We start from the raw sequence: 19,497 nt of genomic DNA on the forward strand, positions 1-19,497 counted from the left end.
CTCCCCCCTGATGAGTGGACTGATCCTGGAGCAGTGGAGGTGTGTTGAGCGTGGTATAAAGCAGTGTTCATTTCGTTGACGAAAACTAGACTAAAACTAAGGAGGATACAAATTACTTAATGTGACTTAAAACTAATGTGCATTTTCGTCTAAAGACTAAGACTAAATCTAAAATAGCTGCCAAAATGAACACTGGTGTAAAGGCCCACCTTTGCTCTGCTGCACAGGGCTGGGGGGGTCTGAGAGCGTGCGCTTGTGCCCCGGGGGAGGGGGTGGGGCCCTCTTCTTGGACAGGGTGCCACTTCCTCCTGCTGACGGCTGGGAGCCCAGGGGGAGGGAGGTGGGGGGGCCGGAGGAGGTGCCTAGAGGACAGGTAACAGTGAAGAAGAGACTGGTGAGACAGACACAATATGACCCTCTCTCTCTCTCTCTCTCTCTCTCTCTCTCTCTCTCTCTCCTCTCTCTCTCCTCTCATTCTCTCTCCTCTCTCTCTCTCCTCTCTCTCTCTCTCTCTCCTCTCTCTCTACTCTCCTCTCTCTCTCTGTCCTCTCTCTCTTCTCTCTCTCTGTCCTCTCTCTTCTCTCTCTCTCCTTTCTCTCCTCTCTCTCTCTCTCCTCTCTCTCCTCTCATCGAGGGAGAAGACGATCTACCACTGTTTAGCCTCTGATGCACGGTTGGAGAATACATCCATTTTAATCATTTGCCTGCTGCTTTTATTCAGAGCTCCACGCCATACGTCTATACATTCTAATTCATTCACATGGACTCCCTTAAGCAAGAAACATGTCACCTCAACAAATGTTTTTCTCCAAATCTTTGATGTTCAAACCACAGACAACAAGGCCAACAGAGGTTCCAGCCCCGAGGGTTAGGGTGTTGTCCTGTATGAGTAAGTGAAAGGGAAAAAGGCCTGCAGCCTTTAATTCCAGTTGCAGGTCTAACGCACCCAGACAGAGGTGGCAGCGGAGCCGTTCTTTATGCAGGTGTGACTGGGAGATTATCTATAACCTGTGTGTCCACATTCTCTCACACTGCCTTGGGGCTACACATTGTACATAGCAGACTGATTAACTGAATACACTACAGTTAAGGAGCCATGGTACACCTTGCACATCTAAACACACATCTAAATACACATTTAAATACACAATCAAGCCAGTCTTTTCTGCTGTGGTTTTTTAAATTAGGTACTGTGTGTGGATTGATTTCAGGTTCAGTACATTAAACTGCGTTTTTTGACAGTTTTTAGACCACATTACTTATATACTTATATATTTACATCACATACTTGCACACACAAACAAAAACAAATCAACAAATAGCCAGACAGATAAGGCTGGAGGCACTACTACCTTCCTGTAAACACCCCACTCCCTGTGTACATGTTCTCCCTATGTGTGTATTGTTTTAATTGTGATCCATGTATGTATGTTTGTGAGTTAAGTGTATAAGCTACTGGATGACCTTCATTTCCTTCTGGATTAATAAAGTATCCATCTGTCTATCTATCTACCTTTACTGGCGCCCCTGCTGGTCAGAGAGGGTCCGTCCGCTCCGGGGGAGGAGGGCACGTCAGTAGAGGTGCTGTAGACGGGGTTGGCGAAGGCCCCGTAGGAGAGGCGCTGCTTGTGGCCCAGGTAGCCCGGCAGGGACAGCTTCTCCTGGGGGGACACGCTGGAGGAGTGGCAGAAGCTCTGGGGCCGCGGGGAGCGCTCCTTCTTCACCGGGCTGGGCTGCAGTGCACAGGAGCAGGGAGCGCATAAGCACCTTACATTTATATATATTTAGTCATTTAGCAGACGCTTTTATCCATAGCGACTTACAAGGATGTATACACATTTTACATCTACACTGATGGCACACTGCACATCAGGAGCATTTAGGGGTTCAGTGTCTTGCTCAAGGACAGTTCGACAGGGAATCTAACTAACAACCTTCTGATTACTAAACAACTTCTCTACCTCCTGTACCACTGTCGCCCCTAGCAGGGAGCAGGGAGCACATGTAAGGGATAATGTACAGTGTTTCCCCTAGGTTTACAGCTTAGGGGGGGGGGAGGGGGACGGCGGCAGGGGCGCGGCGCGATGCACCGCGGCGGCGGACGCGCCGCGGCGGCGGACGCGCCGCGGCGGCGGACACGGACACAAACACTTAAATGAATTATGATGTTCATGTGTTTCTTTGAATGACAGCAGTCAATAAGTATAATTTTACATGTTTTATGGTAAAGGTAACCTTAAATGACTTATTTTGTGATCTGGCGCTATATTTATAAAAAAAATTTTTTTTTTTTTTTTACTTGACCTTCCAGGGGGGGCGGGCGGGGCCGTTGGGGGGGCGGGCCGCCACCCTAATATCATTGTAGGGGAAACACTGATGTATAGAACGCAGGTCATTGTCGGGAAAATAAGCCCCGACAGGGCGAACAGCACCCCGACGCGAAAGCGGAGGGGTGTTGCTTCACCCTGAAGGGGCTTATTTTCCCGACAATGACCGGCGTTCTATACATTATCCCGCTTATTATACGGTTACAACTAAAACAAACAAATTACTTAACACCGTGTGTCTATTTACAATGCATTTGTTACTATACGTAGTGTTTAAAAGGAGAGAAATAGTTCGCCAAAGACGTTGAACTTCAAAGACAGTTGAACATTCTTTAGAACACAGCTGCTCAACCGTCCGCTGAAACTCCATTGATAAGTTACCGTACTACTTGCGGAGTGCTACGAAAGACGTGAATTAGAGGCAAAAAGGCCACTTTCCTTGACAGCGGCCATTAACTGCATAGCAACGGTCAGTTACCGGAAAATAGTTGACCGCAGAACGTTGGGAAGCCCCATTCAAGTGAATGGAGCATTCTACAGCATTAAGAAGAGCCGTGTAATAAAAGACACTAACTGAAGCAGAATCAGTATGACAGCTCTCTTCAGAAAGACTGGTGTTATTATTTTGTATAAATATGAGTCCTCGTCAGTTATACGGTTAAACTGTAATAAATAAGGGCATGAAACATGGTTATTCTCTCAGAAAACATGTACTGAAAGCAGTTTGGAGTAAGTCGGACCTTGTCATCCAGGTCATCGTCACTCTCATCTATCTCCTCCAGACGCAAGTTCCACTCGTACTCCACGTGAACATGTTGGTTAAACTTCCCTGCTGCAGCCTCCAAAAGCTAGAAAGAGAGAGAGACAGAGAGAATGGGAGAGAGAGAGGGAGAGGGAGAGAGACAGACAGAGAGTGAGAGAGAGAGAGAGAGGGAGAGAGAGAGGGAGAGGGAGAGACACAGACAGAGAGTGAGAGAGAGAGAGAGAGAGAGAGAAGGGGGAGAGAAAGAGGGGGAGAGAGAGAGGTAGAGAGACAGACAGAGAGAGAGAGAGGGAGAGAGAGATAAGGGAAGAGAAAGAGGGAGAGAGAGAGAGAAGAAGAGATAGTTCAGAAGTAAAGAGGATGTTATTACTAGAAAAAGCAAACATCCTCAGGTTTAGTGATTCCACTCCATGGGAAGGTCAGAGGTCACTCACAGGTTCTTCACACTGGGAGTTCTTCAGCCTCCTGGCGATGTCCAGGGCAGTCTCTCCATTCTGGTTGGCTGCAGTCAAACAGGAGGTCACATGACAACATCAGGACCACCACAACTATACTGAACTGCACATTCGTAACAGTAATTCAGTACTACCAACATACTGGCACAAGAGCCATTCAGTAGACATGTCTTTTGATGGTCAGTGGCCAACGACACCAGATATCTGCTAACTAAGAGGACTTTACTCACCAATATCAATGGCTGGTTTGCCCCTGAGCAGCAGTTTGAGACACTCCTGCTTCTCGTAGAGGCATCCATAGTGGAGAGCTGTGTTCCCACTGTCAGTCTGCCTGTCCAAGGTCCCACTGTGGACACAAACACACCCGGCGTCACCCACTCCACATCACATTCAATGGGAAATGGTCACCTATCTCCAGAGGTAACCATGACCAGGGGTGGAAGAATATCCACATAAATTAAAGCATTTGTTAAGTGTTTGGGTGAAGAGTAGAGCATTCAATTAATAAATAAATACGTAGACTGACATCATCTTAGTTGTTGCTATGTATACTGCAGTAAAGATGATGCTTTATTCATGCAATATGCACACATCCAATAGGAGCAGAACAGTAGTATGTCTATAGGTTAACAGCATCAGAGATCATTTGCAAGTGAAATGAATATGTGATAACTGTGGGTTCTTCTGTTACCTGTTCTGGACGAGGAAATCCACCAGGTGAAGAGATGTCTGGTCTGCCGTCCGGACAGCAAAATGCAGGGCGGTTTCCCCAGGGTCCTGTCAGAAATATATATATATATATTTTTTTTAGCTGAGTCTTTTATAACAGAACAAAGCTGACACATCCAACTAGATTGAGCTAAAACCTTGACTAAAGGTGACCTTCCTAACTCCTACAATAACACCACAGAATCAGTGCAATGGTCTACGAAGTTGACAACAGTAGTGCAAAGAAGAAGTGGAGAGTGCAAGAAGTGCAGGGATAAATATGAACGTGAAGTTATCCTCCTCACCTGTCCGTGTGTGTGTGTGTGTGTGTGTGTGTGTGTGTGTGTGTGTGTGTGTGTGTGTATATGTGTGTGTGTGTGTGTGTGTGTGTGTGTGTGTGTGTGTGTGTGTGTGTGTGTGTGTGTGTGTGTGTGTGTGTGTGTGTGTGTGTGTGTGTGATCCTCCTCACCTGTCCGGCCTCCAGGAAGGGGTCGGTCAGCTCCACCCCGTCGGCGTAGAGCTGGATGAGCCCCGGCAGGTCGCGCGTCCGCACCGCCTCGTACAGGTCGCCCTGGCGCGCCGTCGCGGTGGAGGCCGTTCGCCGGGCGTGGCGGTGCTCCACGTACTTGGCGTAGATGTACTCCTTCCTCTCGGTCCTGCAGGGACAGGATGCAGAGCAGCGCCGTCAATCACAGCGGCGGCGGCGATTGGCTACAGGTTCACCGTTAGCGGATTGGCTACAGGTTTACCGTTAGCGGATTGGCTACAGGTTTACCGTTAGCGGATTGACTACAGCTTTACCGTTAGCGGAGTGACTACAGGTTTACCGTTAGCGGATTGGCTACAGGTTTACCGTTAGCGGACTGACTACAGGTTTACCGTTAGCGGGTTGGCTACGGGTGACATGAATGCCCTGCATGGCAAATCTCTGAGGTACTCACATGTCACTGGTGGGTGTGGGCTTTGGTGAAGGACTGGGAAGATTCCCTTCCAGAATCTCATTAAAGCTGCTATTCCCTACAGTCTTGGCCAGCTGTGTGAAGAATAAGACACAGCAGGGGTCTTCTAAAGTGACATCTTAACACTTTGAACAAAATAAAGGTTATAAATCTAATCTCATGGACAGAGTCACCGAAGCTGCCGCGAAAGCATGTGGCATCTCACCAAGAGTTCTGAGGTCCCCAGTTTGTCGAGCTCCATGGACTGAATGCGTGAGATGTGCACACCCATCTCCCGGTGGATTCCAGAACACTCGATGCAGGTCAGAATGCCCAGGTTTGTGGACAGCCATTTGGGGTCTGAATAGGACAACAATGAGGGCAGGAGAGTTACAGGAGGTAGAGAAGTCGTTTAGTAATCACATGGTTGCTAGTTCGATTCCCTGTCGAAGCGTCCTTGAGCAAGACACTGAATCCCTAATTGCTCCTGAGTTGCAGTGTGCCATCGGTGTAAATGTAAAAAAAATGTGAATACATATTTGTAAGTCGCTTTGGATAAAAGTGTCTGTTAAATGACTAAATGTAAATGTAGGAGTGAATGGAGATGGAGCACAATCTGCAGGTCATAATTGCACCGCAGTTCACTTCACAGACACAAGAGGGCGCATTAGGCATTCCTAGCATCTGCGCTAATGGGCCTCCAACAATCCTTATGATAGAGTTTTAGAGAGGGAGAGAAAAGAGATAGAAAAGCAGAGGAAGAAAGAGATTGAGAGAAGCTCACCAGGAGCCCCACAGTCGCAGCAGACTTCATTGCCAGGCATGCGTAACAGGTCCTCTATGATGGCTTTGGTCAGGTCCTCGAAGGTGTCCTCCCCGGCGCTCTGGCCACCCTGGAAGGCCATGTTCAGGGCCTCCTCCTTACTGTTGGTCAGCACAGAGATCCAGCTGCAACACACACACACACACACACACACACACACACACACACACACACACACACACACACCAACACACACCAACACAAACACACATGCACGCACACAAACACGCACACACACACACGCACGCACGCACGCACACACACACACACACACACACACACACACACACACACACACACACACACACACACACACACACACACACACACACACACACACACACACACACACACACACACACACACACACACACACACAGGAACAAAATCAAGTCCTGTGGCACTTCTGATGGAGTCTTATCAGCACATGTGAGAATCACAGAGGTATCAGCAAAATCACAGCAGGCAAATGTTACACTACAACCGGTGAAGCATAGCAGTTTGCTAGTACAGCAACTGAGGAAAAAATATAGCCGTTATTTCTGCCTAAAGATTAGATTCCTTTAAATATTGTTTGGAGATCAATAATGAATCCACACAAACAGAAACAAGGCAGTTATTTCGCTCTCACTTACATCACAAACTCCTGCTCATCCTCTGCCTGGAAGTGATATGTGCGGTTGTCTGTGAAGCAGGAACAGAAAAATCATTAGACACAGTGCGACTACCAGGCACAGAATACCAAACCAAAGAGAGAAAGAGACAGAAAGAAAGCGAGAGAGAGAGAGAAATAGAGACAGAGAGAGATAGAGAAAGAAGGAGAGAGAGAGAGACAGAGAGAAAGCAAGAGAGAAAGAAAGAGAGAGGGAGAGTAAGAGAAAGAGAGAGATCTACTGGACAATTAGAGCATGTCACTAAAAGAGAAGAGGAAGTTGATAGGTTTGATGGTGGTGACCACAGAAGCGCACCCCCCCCCCGCACTACTGCACTTCCCTCAGTGCACCCCCCCCCCCACACTACTGCACTTCCCTCAGTGCATCCCCCCCCCCCCCCCCCACTACTGCACTTCCCTCAGTGCATCCCCCCCCCCCCCCCCACACTACTGCACTTCCCTCAGTGCATCGCCCCCCCCCCCCCCCCCCCCCGCACTACTGCACTTTCCTCAGTGCATCCCCCCCCCCACACTACTGCACTTCCCTCAGTGCATCCCCCCCCCCACACTACTGCACTTCCCTCAGTGCATCCCCCCCCCCACACTACTGCACTTCCCTCAGTGCATCCCCCCCCCCCACACTACTGCACTTCCCTCAGTGCATCCCCCCCCCCACACTACTGCACTTCCCTCAGTGCATCCCCCCCCCCCCCCACACACTACTGCACTTCCCTCAGTGCATCCCCCCCCCCACACTACTGCACTTCCCTCAGTGCATCCCCCCCCCCACACTACTGCACTTCCCTCAGTGCATCCCCCCCCCCCCACACACTACTGCACTTCCCTCAGTGCATCCCCCCCCCCACACTACTGCACTTCCCTCAGTGCATCCCCCCCCCCCCACACACTACTGCACTTCCCTCAGTGCATCCCCCCCCCCCCACACACTACTGCACTTCCCTCAGTGCATCCCCCCCCCCGCACTACTGCACTTCCCTCAGTGCATCGCCCCCCCCGCACTACTGCACTTCCCTCAGTGCATCCCCCCCCCCACACTACTGCACTTCCCTCAGTGCATCGCCCCCCCCGCACTACTGCACTTCCCTCAGTGCACCCCCCCCCCCTGACCCTGTTCCCCCCCCCACATAGCCCCACCCAAGCCCCACAGCCCCTGCGTCCTCCTCTTGAGACTCACGGGAGATCAGGTCAAAGCACTTCTTGTCTTCCCCGGTGGGTTTCACCTGGCAGGTCAGCAGGTTGAGCCGAACCGGCTGCCTGTTAGACTAGAGAGAGAGAGAACACAGGAAGAGAAGATGAGTGAGAACTTTAATGGCTGCATGTTGGACTAGAGAGAGAGAGAAAACAGGAAGAGAAGATGCATTAGAACTTTAATGGACTAAAGAGAGAGAGAACACAGGAAGAGAAGATGCATTAGAACTTTAATGGACTAAAGAGAGAGAGAACACAGGAAGAGAAGATGCATTAGAACTTTAATGGACTAAAGAGAGAGAGAACACAGGAAGAGAAGATACATTAGAACTTTAATGGCTGCATGTTTCACTAAAGAGAGAGAGACAGAGAAACACAGGAAGAGAAGATGCGTGAGAACTTTAATGGCTGCATGTTGGACTAAAGAGAGAGATAGAACACAGGAAGAGAAGATGCGTGAGAACTTTAATGGCTGCATGTTGGACTAAAGAGAGAGAGAGAGAACACAGGAAGAGAAGATGCGTGAGAACTTTAATGGCTGCATGTTGGACTAAAGAGAGAGAGAGAGAACACAGGAAGAGAAGAAGCTTGAGAACTTTAATGGCGGCATGTTAGACTAGAGAGAGAGGCCACAGGAGGTTGCAAGAGAACTTAAATGGGGACAGAAATGGAAGCGAGAGACTGCCTTTACGAAGCGAGTACATTTCTGGTATGGTGCTCAGTGTGGTGCTACCGGCCGGTACATGCCATGACGCATGTTGTCCCAGCTCCACAGACGCAGGATTGGATAGGAACACTAATGACCGTTCATTACAGACAAGGGCTACAAGCTGTTCCTGCATCAGAATGTTTGTGTATCTGAAGTTGTGGCGGGTGTGTGGGTGTGTGAGTGGGTGGTGTATAACTATGTGCTGATTTTTGTACAAAAGTGTATGACTATGTGTGTGTGTGTGTTTGTGTGCCAGTGTATGACTCTGTGTGTTTGTGTGCCAGTGTATGACTCTGTGTGTGTGTGCGTATGACTGTGTGTGTGTATGTGTGTGTGTGTGTGTGTGTGTGTGGGTGACTGTGTGTGTGTGTGTGTGTGTGTGTGTTTGTGTGTGTGTGTGACTGTGTGTGTGTATGTGTGTGTGTGTGTGTATGACTGTGTGTGTATGTGTGCTGGTGCCTTCCATGCACCAACTAGTGCTGATTGCCTGAGAGTATGCGACCAAACCCCCTCTGTGTTTTAGCCATTGGGGGACAGCAAGTGACAGGCCAACATCCCTACCCCTCCCACCCACTGATCCAGTCCGAGGGAGGGGGAGTCTCCACGGCAACAGGAGAGAGCTCATCTCCAGGTACGGAGAGGTGGCAGGTCTTGTGACAGACTCTATCTGTTTTTGTTTTTAGTCTCATGTGATGAAGTGGCCTCTTTGGGCCTTTGTCTAGCCAAGCCAAACATGTGGAGAGAGCATATGGAATGTGTAGGTGTGTGTGTGACCACCAGTGCAAGAGAGAGCATATGGAATGTGTAGGTGTGTGTGACCACCAGTGCAAGAGAGAGCATATGGAATGTGTAGGTGTGTGTGACCACCAGTGCAAGAGAGAGCATATGGAATGTGTAGGTGTGTGTGACCACCAGTGCAAGAGAGAGCATATGGAATGTGTAGGTGTGTGTGACCACCAGTGCAAGAGAGAGCATATGGAATGTGTAGGTGTGTGTGTGACCACCAGTGCAAGAGAGAGCATATGGAATGTGTAGGTGTGTGTGACCACCAGTGCAAGAGAGAGCATATGGAATGTGTAGGTGTGTGTGTGACCACCAGTGCAAGAGAGAGCATATGGAATGTGTAGGTGTGTGTGACCACCAGTGCAAGAGAGAGCATATGGAATGTGTAGGTGTGTGTGTGACCACCAGTGCAAGAGAGAGCATATGGAATGTGTAGGTGTGTGTGTGACCACCAGTGCAAGAGAGAGCATATGGAATGTGTAGGTGTGTGTGACCACCAGTGCAAGAGAGAGCATATGGAATGTGTAGGTGTGTGTGTGACCACCAGTGCAAGAGAGAGCATATGGAATGTGTAGGTGTGTGTGACCACCAGTGCAAGAGAGAGCATATGGAATGTGTAGGTGTGTGTGACCACCAGTGCAAGAGAGAGCATATGGAATGTGTAGGTGTGTGTGACCACCAGTGCAAGAGAGAGCATATGGAATGTGTAGGTCTGGATCACCAGTGCAAGGGAGTGCTACAGTCTGGAGATCCAAGGGACCTTGGTTATTTGATTGGCGGGTTGAAAAGTGGCTCACCGTGGCGTGGGAGATGGTGAGGATGCCATTCTTCACGGAGCACTTCCTGCGCTGCCACACCTTACGGAGGCTGGACGGAGGAAGAACAAACACATCAGCGCCCTCCTCTTACATTCTCTCTTCCTTTCTCTATCATCCTCTCTCTCTCTTTATCATCCTCTCTCTCTCTCTTCCTCTATCATCCTCTCTCTCTCTTCCTCTATCATCCTCTCTCTCTCTCTCTCTCTCTATCTATCATCCTCTCTCTCTTCCTCTTTCATCCTCTCTCTCTCTATCATCCTCTCTCTCTATCTATCATTCTCTCTCTATCATCCTCTCTCTCTCTCTCTATCTATATCATCCTCTCTCTCTCTCTATCATCCTCTCTCTCTCTTTCATCCTCTCTCTCTCTACCATCCTCTCTCTCTATCATCCTCTCTCTCTCTCTCTCTCTCTCTCTCTCTCTCTATCATCCTCTCTCTCGCTCTCTCTCTCTCGCTATCATCCTCTCTCTCTCTCTATCATCCTCTCTCTCTCTCTCTCTTTCTATCATCCTCTCTCTCTCTCTATCATCCTCTCTCTCTCAGTCTATCACCCTTTCTCTCTCTCTCTCTCTCTCTTGCTATTCATGCTGTTCATGCAGTGGTGAAGATATCTGAGCATCTGTGCATTGTTGACATTTCCATGTATTCATTTGATTGACACTTTTATCCAAAGTGGCTTAAAACTGACGGACAAAAAAATCAAGCTACATTAGGTTAGTATTTTTTCAGGAAGACCCTGTCACTGTGGTAGCCTGTCCAGTGTAGAACTGTGGTTCTTTGCACTAGGCAGACACTAGGGCGGCGCTGTGGCTTCAGAGAGTGTGAGCTGTGTGTCTTTGCACTAGGCAGGCACTAGGACCTCCCCGTGGCGTTAGAGAGAGTGTGAGCTGTGTGTCTTTGCACTAGGCAGGCACTAGGACCTCCCCGTGGCGTTAGAGAGAGTGTGAGCTGTGTGTCTTTGCACTAGGCAAGCACTAGGACACCCCTGTGGCGTTAGACAGAGTGTGAGCTGTGTGTCTTTGCACTAGGCAGGCAGGCACTAGGACCGTGGCGTTAGATAGAGTGTGAGCTGTGTGTCTTTGCACTAGGCAGGCAGGAACTAGGACCGCCCCGTGGCGTAAGAGAGAGCGTGAGCTGTGGTTCTTTGCACTAGGCAGGCACTAGGACCGCCCGTGGCGTTAGAGAGAGTGTGAGCTGTGTGTCTTTGCACTAGGCAGGCACTAGGACCGCCCCGTGGCGTTAGAGAGAGTGTGAGTGGCCCCTGAGAACCCCTGGCTGCTGATGACCCACCCATCACTCTTCTTCAGCAGGTAGCCCTTCTTCTCGCTGCCAAACTCCTTGTTACCCTGCAGCTGGTGCATGCTGTAGCCACTCTGCTTGCTCTGGGAATCCTGCGCGCACACACACACACACACACACACACACACACACACACACACACGCCATTGAGAGAGCACCATAAGAAGCTAGCAAATTCAAAAACACTGATTGAAAAGTGTTTCTCAGTAATTCATTCATAATTCATCATGTAGCTCTATCATCACGTTTGCTCTAACTAGCAAACACACGCAAAACTTAGCACTAGCCAGCTTTTAACAGGAAAGGCGATTAAGAGCATTTGTCAAGGTATTAATCAGCAGAGGGAGACTGAGCACTTACTCTCCTAGACTTCAGTCAGAGTAGGCATTAATCAAGATGGAGAGAAAGAGAAGAGAGACAGGAAGAGGCACAGAGTTAGAAATGCACTGTGAGGCACTCAACAGACGAACACGGCCCTCAATTCATGCACGGCAAGACTCCGCTTAAAAAGAGCAGCAATTTCAGAAATGAACAGCAATTTCATGACACACAAAACAAGCAGAGAGTGACTCAGAGAGAGCCTTGAGAAGGGCTCTTGTCTGGTCTGGGAGAGTTTGCTGCAGAGAGAATGTCACTGAATTTAAATCCAGTTGACTGAAAGAGCGGGGATTAGCGCCTGGTCATGGTCTTAATTAGTCGTACAGTCCAGACTTCTCCAATGAGCCAGGACTGCCTGAGAAAGGGGCTCATATTCAGTAACTCTTCACACTAACGCAGAAACAAACAAACACACACGCAAACACTCACAGACACAGACACACACACACACACACACACACACAAACACAGTTCCTAATGACACATCCTCCTGGTGTTGGCTTGCTGATTTCATTCCTGTCTCCTCTTGGTATTCGTTTTGATGCAACCGCTGATCATCAGAAATGTTCCCTGAATGCCAAATGCTGGTGGACAATCTTAAGCCTCCCCCTTCTCCCTTCCCACCCGGGCATGATGACTCAGGCCACAGGACACAGGACGAAGGGAGAAGGATGTTGTCAACTGTTCACGGATCTTTTTTTTCACAAGGAGGTGATAATAAACCCACTGCCCACAGCATGCCGACACCAGCGAGATGGTAACATGCTACCTCTTACTGCTAACTCATAACCCCTTTCTCAGTCAAGCTGTTACTTCTTCTTCAGTGGAAAATAAATAAATACATTCTCTGAGGCTTAAAGGCCTGCCAGAGTATTAGTGAATAAGTGTTAAAGGCATGTCAGAGTATTAGTGAATCAGTGTTAAAGGCATGAGGCCAGAGTATTAGTGAATAAGTGTTAAAGGCATGCCAGAGTATTAGTGAATAAGTGTTAAAGGCATGTCAGAGTATTAGTGAATCAGTGTTAAAGGTATGCAAGAGTATTAGTGAATAAGTGTTAAAGGCATGAGGCCAGAGTATTAGTGAATAAGTGTTAAAGGCATGCCAGAGTATAAGTGAATAAGTGTTAAAGGCATAAGGCCAGAGTATTAGTGAATAAGTGTTAAAGGCATGCCAGAGTATTAGTGAATAAGTGTTAAAGGCATGCCAGAGTATTAGTGAATAAGTGTTAAAGGCATGCCAGAGTATTAGTGAATAAGTGTTAAAGGCATGAGGCCAGAGTATTAGTGAATAAGTGTTAAAGGCTTGAGGCCAGAGTATCAGTGAATAAGTGTTAAAGGCATGCCAGAGTGTTAGTGAATAAGTGTTAAAGGCATGCCAGAGTGTTAGTGAATAAGTGTTAAAGGCATGTCAGAGTATAAGTGAATAAGTGTTAAAGGCATGTCAGAGTATTAGTGAATAAGTGTTAAAGGCATGCCAGAGTGTTAGTGAATAAGTGTTAAAGGCATGAGGCCAGAATCATAGTGAATCAGTGTTAAAGGCATGCCAGAGTATTAGTGAATAAGTGTTAAAGGCATGCCAGAGTATTAGTGAATCAGTGTTAAAGGCATGCCAGAGTATTAGTGAATAAGTGTTATGTGGCCCACTGCATGCAACTACTTGAAGAGTGGAGCCACCGACACGACAATGTGAGCTGTTTGTTTCACGGAAGCGTCTGGTATCGCTGCTTGCGTTGACGCAGGGAAACTATGGGTGTAGTTGGTGTAGCGTAGCGTAGCGTAGCTACGGGTGTAGTTGGTGTAGCGTAGTGTAGCGTAGCTACGGGTGTAGTTGGTGTAGCGTAGCGTAGCTACCTCTTTCTGGTCCAGCTGCAGAGAGGACTTCAGCAGGTCCCTCAGAGCAGTCAGCTGTTTCTTCTCCTCATCCTGGGTCTGCTTGATCTGATGGGGGGGGGTCAGGGGGTCGAGATCATCAGTCAACATGACAGAAACCACTCCGCAATGGAAGCCACATTTAAGACATGTGTGTTCATAGAGAACGGGACACTTTTGAGGGACCCAGTGTGTGAAACAGTATCTACATAAACATGCATCACATCAGGAAACAAGGTTACAAGACTCACATTGTACAGGTCAGCGGCAAGCTTGTCGATGTACTGCTTCATCTTGTCAGCGGTTTTCAGACCATCCTGAAAGAAGCTGAGGGACACAGACTCATGAAAATCAGCCACAATCTATCGAAACGGTGTTAATTATCGGACGGCGTCTGTTATCGGCAAACGTTCGCATTGTCATGTTAATCCATTATTAAACGTATAAAAAATAAGTTATAGAGTGTTAATCCATTATTAAACCTAGCATTTGGATTGTTTAACAGAATGGCCGATATTTGTCACTGTCCGATAACTGACATAGCTACGCTACACCGCTAAACGGAGTGGCCAGACATCGTCAACTTGGCATAGCCATGACAGAGCCCCATAAACAATGGAGATCTTTCTACTGGACAACTGAACTTCATTCAAGACCGAGGGGTTCTTTCACACATTCAAGTATTGCAGGTTTTTCCTGGCTACCACAGAGGCTAAGGGGGTGAGGTTTGTGCGTATTAAAGATCCCCCAGATCCAAACAGGAAGTAGGAACAAGTCCAGAAAAAAGCTTAGATACTGTATATCCCAGGATGCATTGCTAGGAGGGAAAAGGTGATGGTTCTGTACTCACTTGCACTGCGCGTGGTAGTACTTAATGAGGTTCTGAAGCAGGTCAACTCCTTTCTTAGTCTTGATCTCGTTGACTTTGATCAGATACTGAAACATAAAGATGCACAACACAGATGTGAGAGATCAACGGGAAACAATCACAGGCTCTTCCACAATCCACAATCCCATGAGATCCAATAAAGTAGAACCATATACAACAGGGATGCCCGAGTGGTCAGGATTCTCGCGTCAGGATCCCCTATAGAGGACTAGAGCGGGTCTTTATGTTTATATAGTCTACATGTGAAGCTGTCTTTGCATTTACACGTGTAAGGATATCACATTATTCGATGAGTGTAGTCAAATGTGTCTCTACAAGCCGTCCAGTGTTTCTGCTCTAATCCCCAGGGCCTTGTTTCTGAGTGGAAACACATTGCAATGCTCTCTTTTTCCTTATCTGTTCATGACATACAGGGCAAAGACAACAAGATAACACAGAGCCTAATATATGTCCACACAACTGGGTCAAACACACAGACGTTAAATACATAAACACACACAAACACACACACACACACACACACACACACACACACACATAAACACACACACACACATACACATAAACACACACACACACACACACACACACACACACACACACACACACACACACACACACACACACACACACACACACACACACACACACACGCAAACAGGGTGTACACTCATACACACACCTCGCACATCTGCAGCTGAAAGATACGCCTCTCCTTCTCCATCTCCTCGGCAATCTCAGCCCCGGTGATCTCCGTCCGGATCATACCGTGCTGCTTGGCGTGCTCCCTCTTCTCCTTCTCAATCTTCGTGCTGAAGCGGAGACACAGGACAACAACTTAACAGCCGTCCACCTACACCTCGGCTTACACTAACAAAACACACAAACAGCTACACACTTCACGCTTCTCTGCGGACTCAAAGTAAATCTCCACTTACAACTTGGTCTCATAGTCCTTCCAGGCTTTGTCAAACGGCTTCTTGATGTCCTGCAGAGGGAATCAAGTGACAACACAAATGGGTGAGTGACTATAAACTTTTATTATACGGCTCTTCAGAATGTTCCAAAAAGTACCGTTGATTTGAATGGGCCATCCCTACGTCATACCCATACATTAATTCCTGCTAACAGACCTCTGCGAAAGATAATCACCGCTGTCATTGGCAACGGGTTTTGTACTTCTAATTCACATCTTTCATATCATTCCGCCATAAATCCGGAAGAAGTCCGGTCATTTAACCCTCTATCACCCTGATAGAATTTCGTAACGGAATGTTGTGATAATTTGTATCTAACTGTAATTGTCATTGATAACTGTAGCAATTGACCGTAACATCTGCAGGGAAAAAACTCATTAGAAACATGGAAGATTTCACAGTTAATTTTAATATTTATGGGGAGTATGAAACATCTGAGCGCTGGTGGCAGGCCCAGTTCCAAGAAAAGAAACGAAAAAGGGGAGCCAGCACAGATGGAAACAAGAAAAGACACAAAGACTTGGGTGCGGAAGAGATCGACCAAATAGAAGACAACAGACATGAAATTAACACCAAACGGACCACTGCATGGGCTATTGGTGTCTTCAAGGACTGGTTAGTGGAGAAGGGAATGTCTGCGGATGTTGAAAATTACACTGCAGACACTTTAAACCAGACTTTGAGGTCATTCTATGCTACGGTTCAGAAATTCAGTGGTCAAAGTTATTCCGTTGCCAGTAACAATAGCCTACGAGCTGGAATCAATCGTTTCTCCAAGTTGGACATTCTAAGTCCAACATTTAATTCAAGCAACGGTGTTTTCAAGTCCGTTATTAAAGACCTTCGCCGAAATGGCAAAGATACCAGCCAACATCATCCTCCCATCTCTCCAGCGGACATGAAGCTCATTAAAGACTCGCTGGCTCTGTCCATTAATACAGCCACTGGATTGGTGCGGAAGGTCTGGTTCGATGTGCAACTGCATATGGCACGAAGAGGTAGGGAGGGGAACCGAGACCTGACGAGGCACTCGTTTACGTTGAAAAAGGACGAAAACGATAGAGAATATGTCACTCTGTCCTATAATGCCGAAACAAAGAACCACAAAGACCCAAGAGACCCATCCCAGGAAATCTATAGGGGGTGCATATTTTCTGAACCGGGAAATCCAAACTGCCCGGTTTCAAGTTTTAAAAAGTACCTTTCCCATTGCCCACCGGATGCCAAGGCTTTTTATTTAACTCCCCTTAAAAACAATAACGAGTCTGTCCTTGACATCTGGTATTCAAGGGAGCCCATGGGTCACAATTCCCTCGGCCTGATGATGCCTAACATCAGCAAAGCAGCCGCTCTGTCGAGGCGGTACACGAACCACAGCCTGAGGAGCACCGCAGTCCAGCTACTGTCATTGGCAGGTCTCGAATCGCGAGAAATAATGACTGTAACTGGGCACAAATGCGAGGGTAGCTTAAAAAGCTACTGGACTCCAACCACAGCAGCCAGGGAGAAATGGAGCCAAATCCTCTCCTCTTCATCAGGTGAGCTCCTGACCTAAATAGGCTTTTTCGAAACAAACTAATACATTATGATAGCTTTTTACATTGTATCCTAACCGTGGCCTATTGTGATTTTCAGGTATGTCTGACAAAACGCAGACACATGTTTCTGCAGACAACGCTGGTCAGGACTTAAACAAAGATCTACATTTCAACCTCCCCCGAGATGTACCATTGGTTCTCTCCAACTGCACCATTAACGGGAACGTCCAAATAAATTACAACAAATAGCGTTGCCTTCCAGGGAGTCTGAAACGTTGCTATGCAACATCTGACGCTGCGCGTCGGGGTGTTGTTCGCCCCGTCGGGAATTATTTTTGTAGAATGACCTCCGGACAATACATTATCCCTTACAGATCGGGTCTAAGTTACAGAGCCGTTTTCTCAAGATAAGCCCTTGAACGATTGCATTCATTCACTGTAAACGGCCTCAGATCCACATCCACATCCACATCCTCAGCCCCAACTCCATTCATTCCCTGTAAACGGCCTCAGATCCACATACACATCCACATCTACATCTACATCCACATCCACATCCACATCCACATCCACATCCACATCCACATCCACATTCTCAGCCCCAGTTGCCTCAGCCAGTCCGAGGCCCTGAAGGGGGAGTGTGTGAGGCGGCCTGAGGCAGCCATATGGAATGATGAGCCTGTCTGCTGGTAAATGATTGATGCCCCTCTTACGGGACGGACTTGTTTGGAGAAGCCTCTCCTCCAGAGACACTTCTCATTTCCTGTGTCAATAACACGGCCATCAGGAGGGGGGGGGGGGGGTGGGGTGTTACTGCTGAGTCAGTCAGGAGTCCTGTCCAGTGAACAGTCAGACAAGGAGATACACCTTTGTGTGTGTGTGTGTGTGTGTGTGTGTGTGTGTGTGTACAGGTGTGTAAGTGTTTGTGTGCGTATGGGTGTGTGTGTGTGAGTGTTTGCAGTAGTGTGTATTTGCATGTGTGAGGGTGTATCGTGTCATCTGTTTTGGAAGGGGAAAGGAGAGGCGTGTCAATGTCACCGGTCCGCAGAGTGATGCGGACAGACTGCTGACATCATCGCTCCTGTCAGTGCTGACGCGCGCACTCAGAGACGCGAGCAGCCTCACTAATACTAAACCTCTGGGGAGGGAGTGAGGGATCAAGAGAGGAGAACAGATAGAGAGAGAGAGAGAGAGAGAGAGAGAGACAGAGAGAAGGAAGTATGGTTTGGGAAAGAGACAGGGAAAGATAGATTGAGCGACAGAGAGAGAGAGAGAGAGAGAGAGAGAGAGAGAGAGAGAGAGAGAGATAGAGAGGGAGAGAGGGAGGGAGAGAGAGAAGGAAGTATGGTTTGGGAAAGAGACAGGGAAAAGTAGATTGAGTGACAGAGAGAGAGAGGGAGAGGGAGAGGGAGAGGGAGAGGGAGAGAGAGGGAGACTTTAAACAGCTGACTGAGGAGGTAGCATCCATTAAGGTCAGTCAGGTCTTTCATAGTAGAAGTGCCAGGGTAATGGACAAGGATTACAGCCAAGGATGGAGTGGGGGTGAGTGGATGCTAATGGATGGCCTGGTGTAACTCCTCTGAGATTTACAGTGTTGGCTGCAGTGTTCTGTCAAGCAGGAGTGTGTGTTTTCGCAGGCTGAAGCGAGTCTGGGGCGTGAGTAAATGTGCTTGTGCAACACAGCACAGCACAACACAACACAACACAGGCAGCGCAGGGCAGGGCAGGGCAGCACGGCACGGCAAAGCACGGTACAGCACGGCACGGCACATGCAGTGCAGGGCAGCACGGCACGGCACGGCACGGCACTGCACGGCACTGCACAGCACATCACATCACGGCACAGGTAGCGCAGGGCAGCACAGCACAGCACAGAAAAGCACGGTACAGCACGGCACAGCAAGGCAAAGCACAGCACAGCACAGCACAGCACAGCACAGCACAGCACGGCACGGCACAGCACAGCACAGCACAGCACGGCACGGCACAGCACAGCACGGCACGGCACAGCACGGCACAGCACGGCACGGCACGGCACAGCACAGCACGGCACGGCACAGCACAGCACAGCACAGCACGGCACGGCACAGCACAGCACAGACAGCAGCACGGACAGCGCAGGCCTCTACATCTTACCCCTTTCACTCCCTTCAGGTCCCCTTTGAGCAGAGAATCCAGGGTGAAGATCACATTATGGCTCAGGCTCTGTAGCTTTGGAGAAGAACACAACCATCGTTAGAAAAAAAAAACTTTTTCCTTTGAGTTTGTCTATATATGGTGTGTGTGTGTGTGTGTGTGTGTGTGTGTGTGTGTGTTTGTGTGTGTGTGCTCGGTGTGTGCATGAGGCATGTCTGTCCATC

General features: G+C 48.4%; 1 protein-coding gene across 1 annotated transcript in view; it reads right to left on the reverse strand.

The window, feature by feature from the left end:
• asap1a (ArfGAP with SH3 domain, ankyrin repeat and PH domain 1a) overlaps positions 1-19,497 on the reverse strand; it is a gene marked incomplete at its 5' end in the record, with an annotated part of 45,299 nt that overhangs the window by 3,988 nt on the left and 21,814 nt on the right. The window contains 20 exons of the mRNA XM_080858811.1: positions 210-362; positions 1,514-1,733; positions 3,068-3,175; positions 3,525-3,592; positions 3,776-3,891; positions 4,237-4,322; positions 4,723-4,909; positions 5,195-5,286; positions 5,418-5,551; positions 5,976-6,139; positions 6,650-6,698; positions 7,862-7,949; positions 10,165-10,234; positions 11,478-11,578; positions 13,716-13,802; positions 13,985-14,060; positions 14,584-14,669; positions 15,305-15,434; positions 15,561-15,610; positions 19,274-19,348. Coding sequence (XP_080714937.1) covers positions 210-362; positions 1,514-1,733; positions 3,068-3,175; positions 3,525-3,592; positions 3,776-3,891; positions 4,237-4,322; positions 4,723-4,909; positions 5,195-5,286; positions 5,418-5,551; positions 5,976-6,139; positions 6,650-6,698; positions 7,862-7,949; positions 10,165-10,234; positions 11,478-11,578; positions 13,716-13,802; positions 13,985-14,060; positions 14,584-14,669; positions 15,305-15,434; positions 15,561-15,610; positions 19,274-19,348 — 2,140 coding nt within the window. The remainder of the gene's footprint in view (positions 1-209; positions 363-1,513; positions 1,734-3,067; positions 3,176-3,524; positions 3,593-3,775; positions 3,892-4,236; positions 4,323-4,722; positions 4,910-5,194; positions 5,287-5,417; positions 5,552-5,975; positions 6,140-6,649; positions 6,699-7,861; positions 7,950-10,164; positions 10,235-11,477; positions 11,579-13,715; positions 13,803-13,984; positions 14,061-14,583; positions 14,670-15,304; positions 15,435-15,560; positions 15,611-19,273; positions 19,349-19,497) is intronic.

This window comes from Sprattus sprattus (genome assembly GCF_963457725.1).
Source record: "Sprattus sprattus genome assembly, chromosome: 20".
In the NCBI taxonomy this organism is placed as follows: Eukaryota; Metazoa; Chordata; class Actinopteri; order Clupeiformes; family Clupeidae; genus Sprattus; species Sprattus sprattus.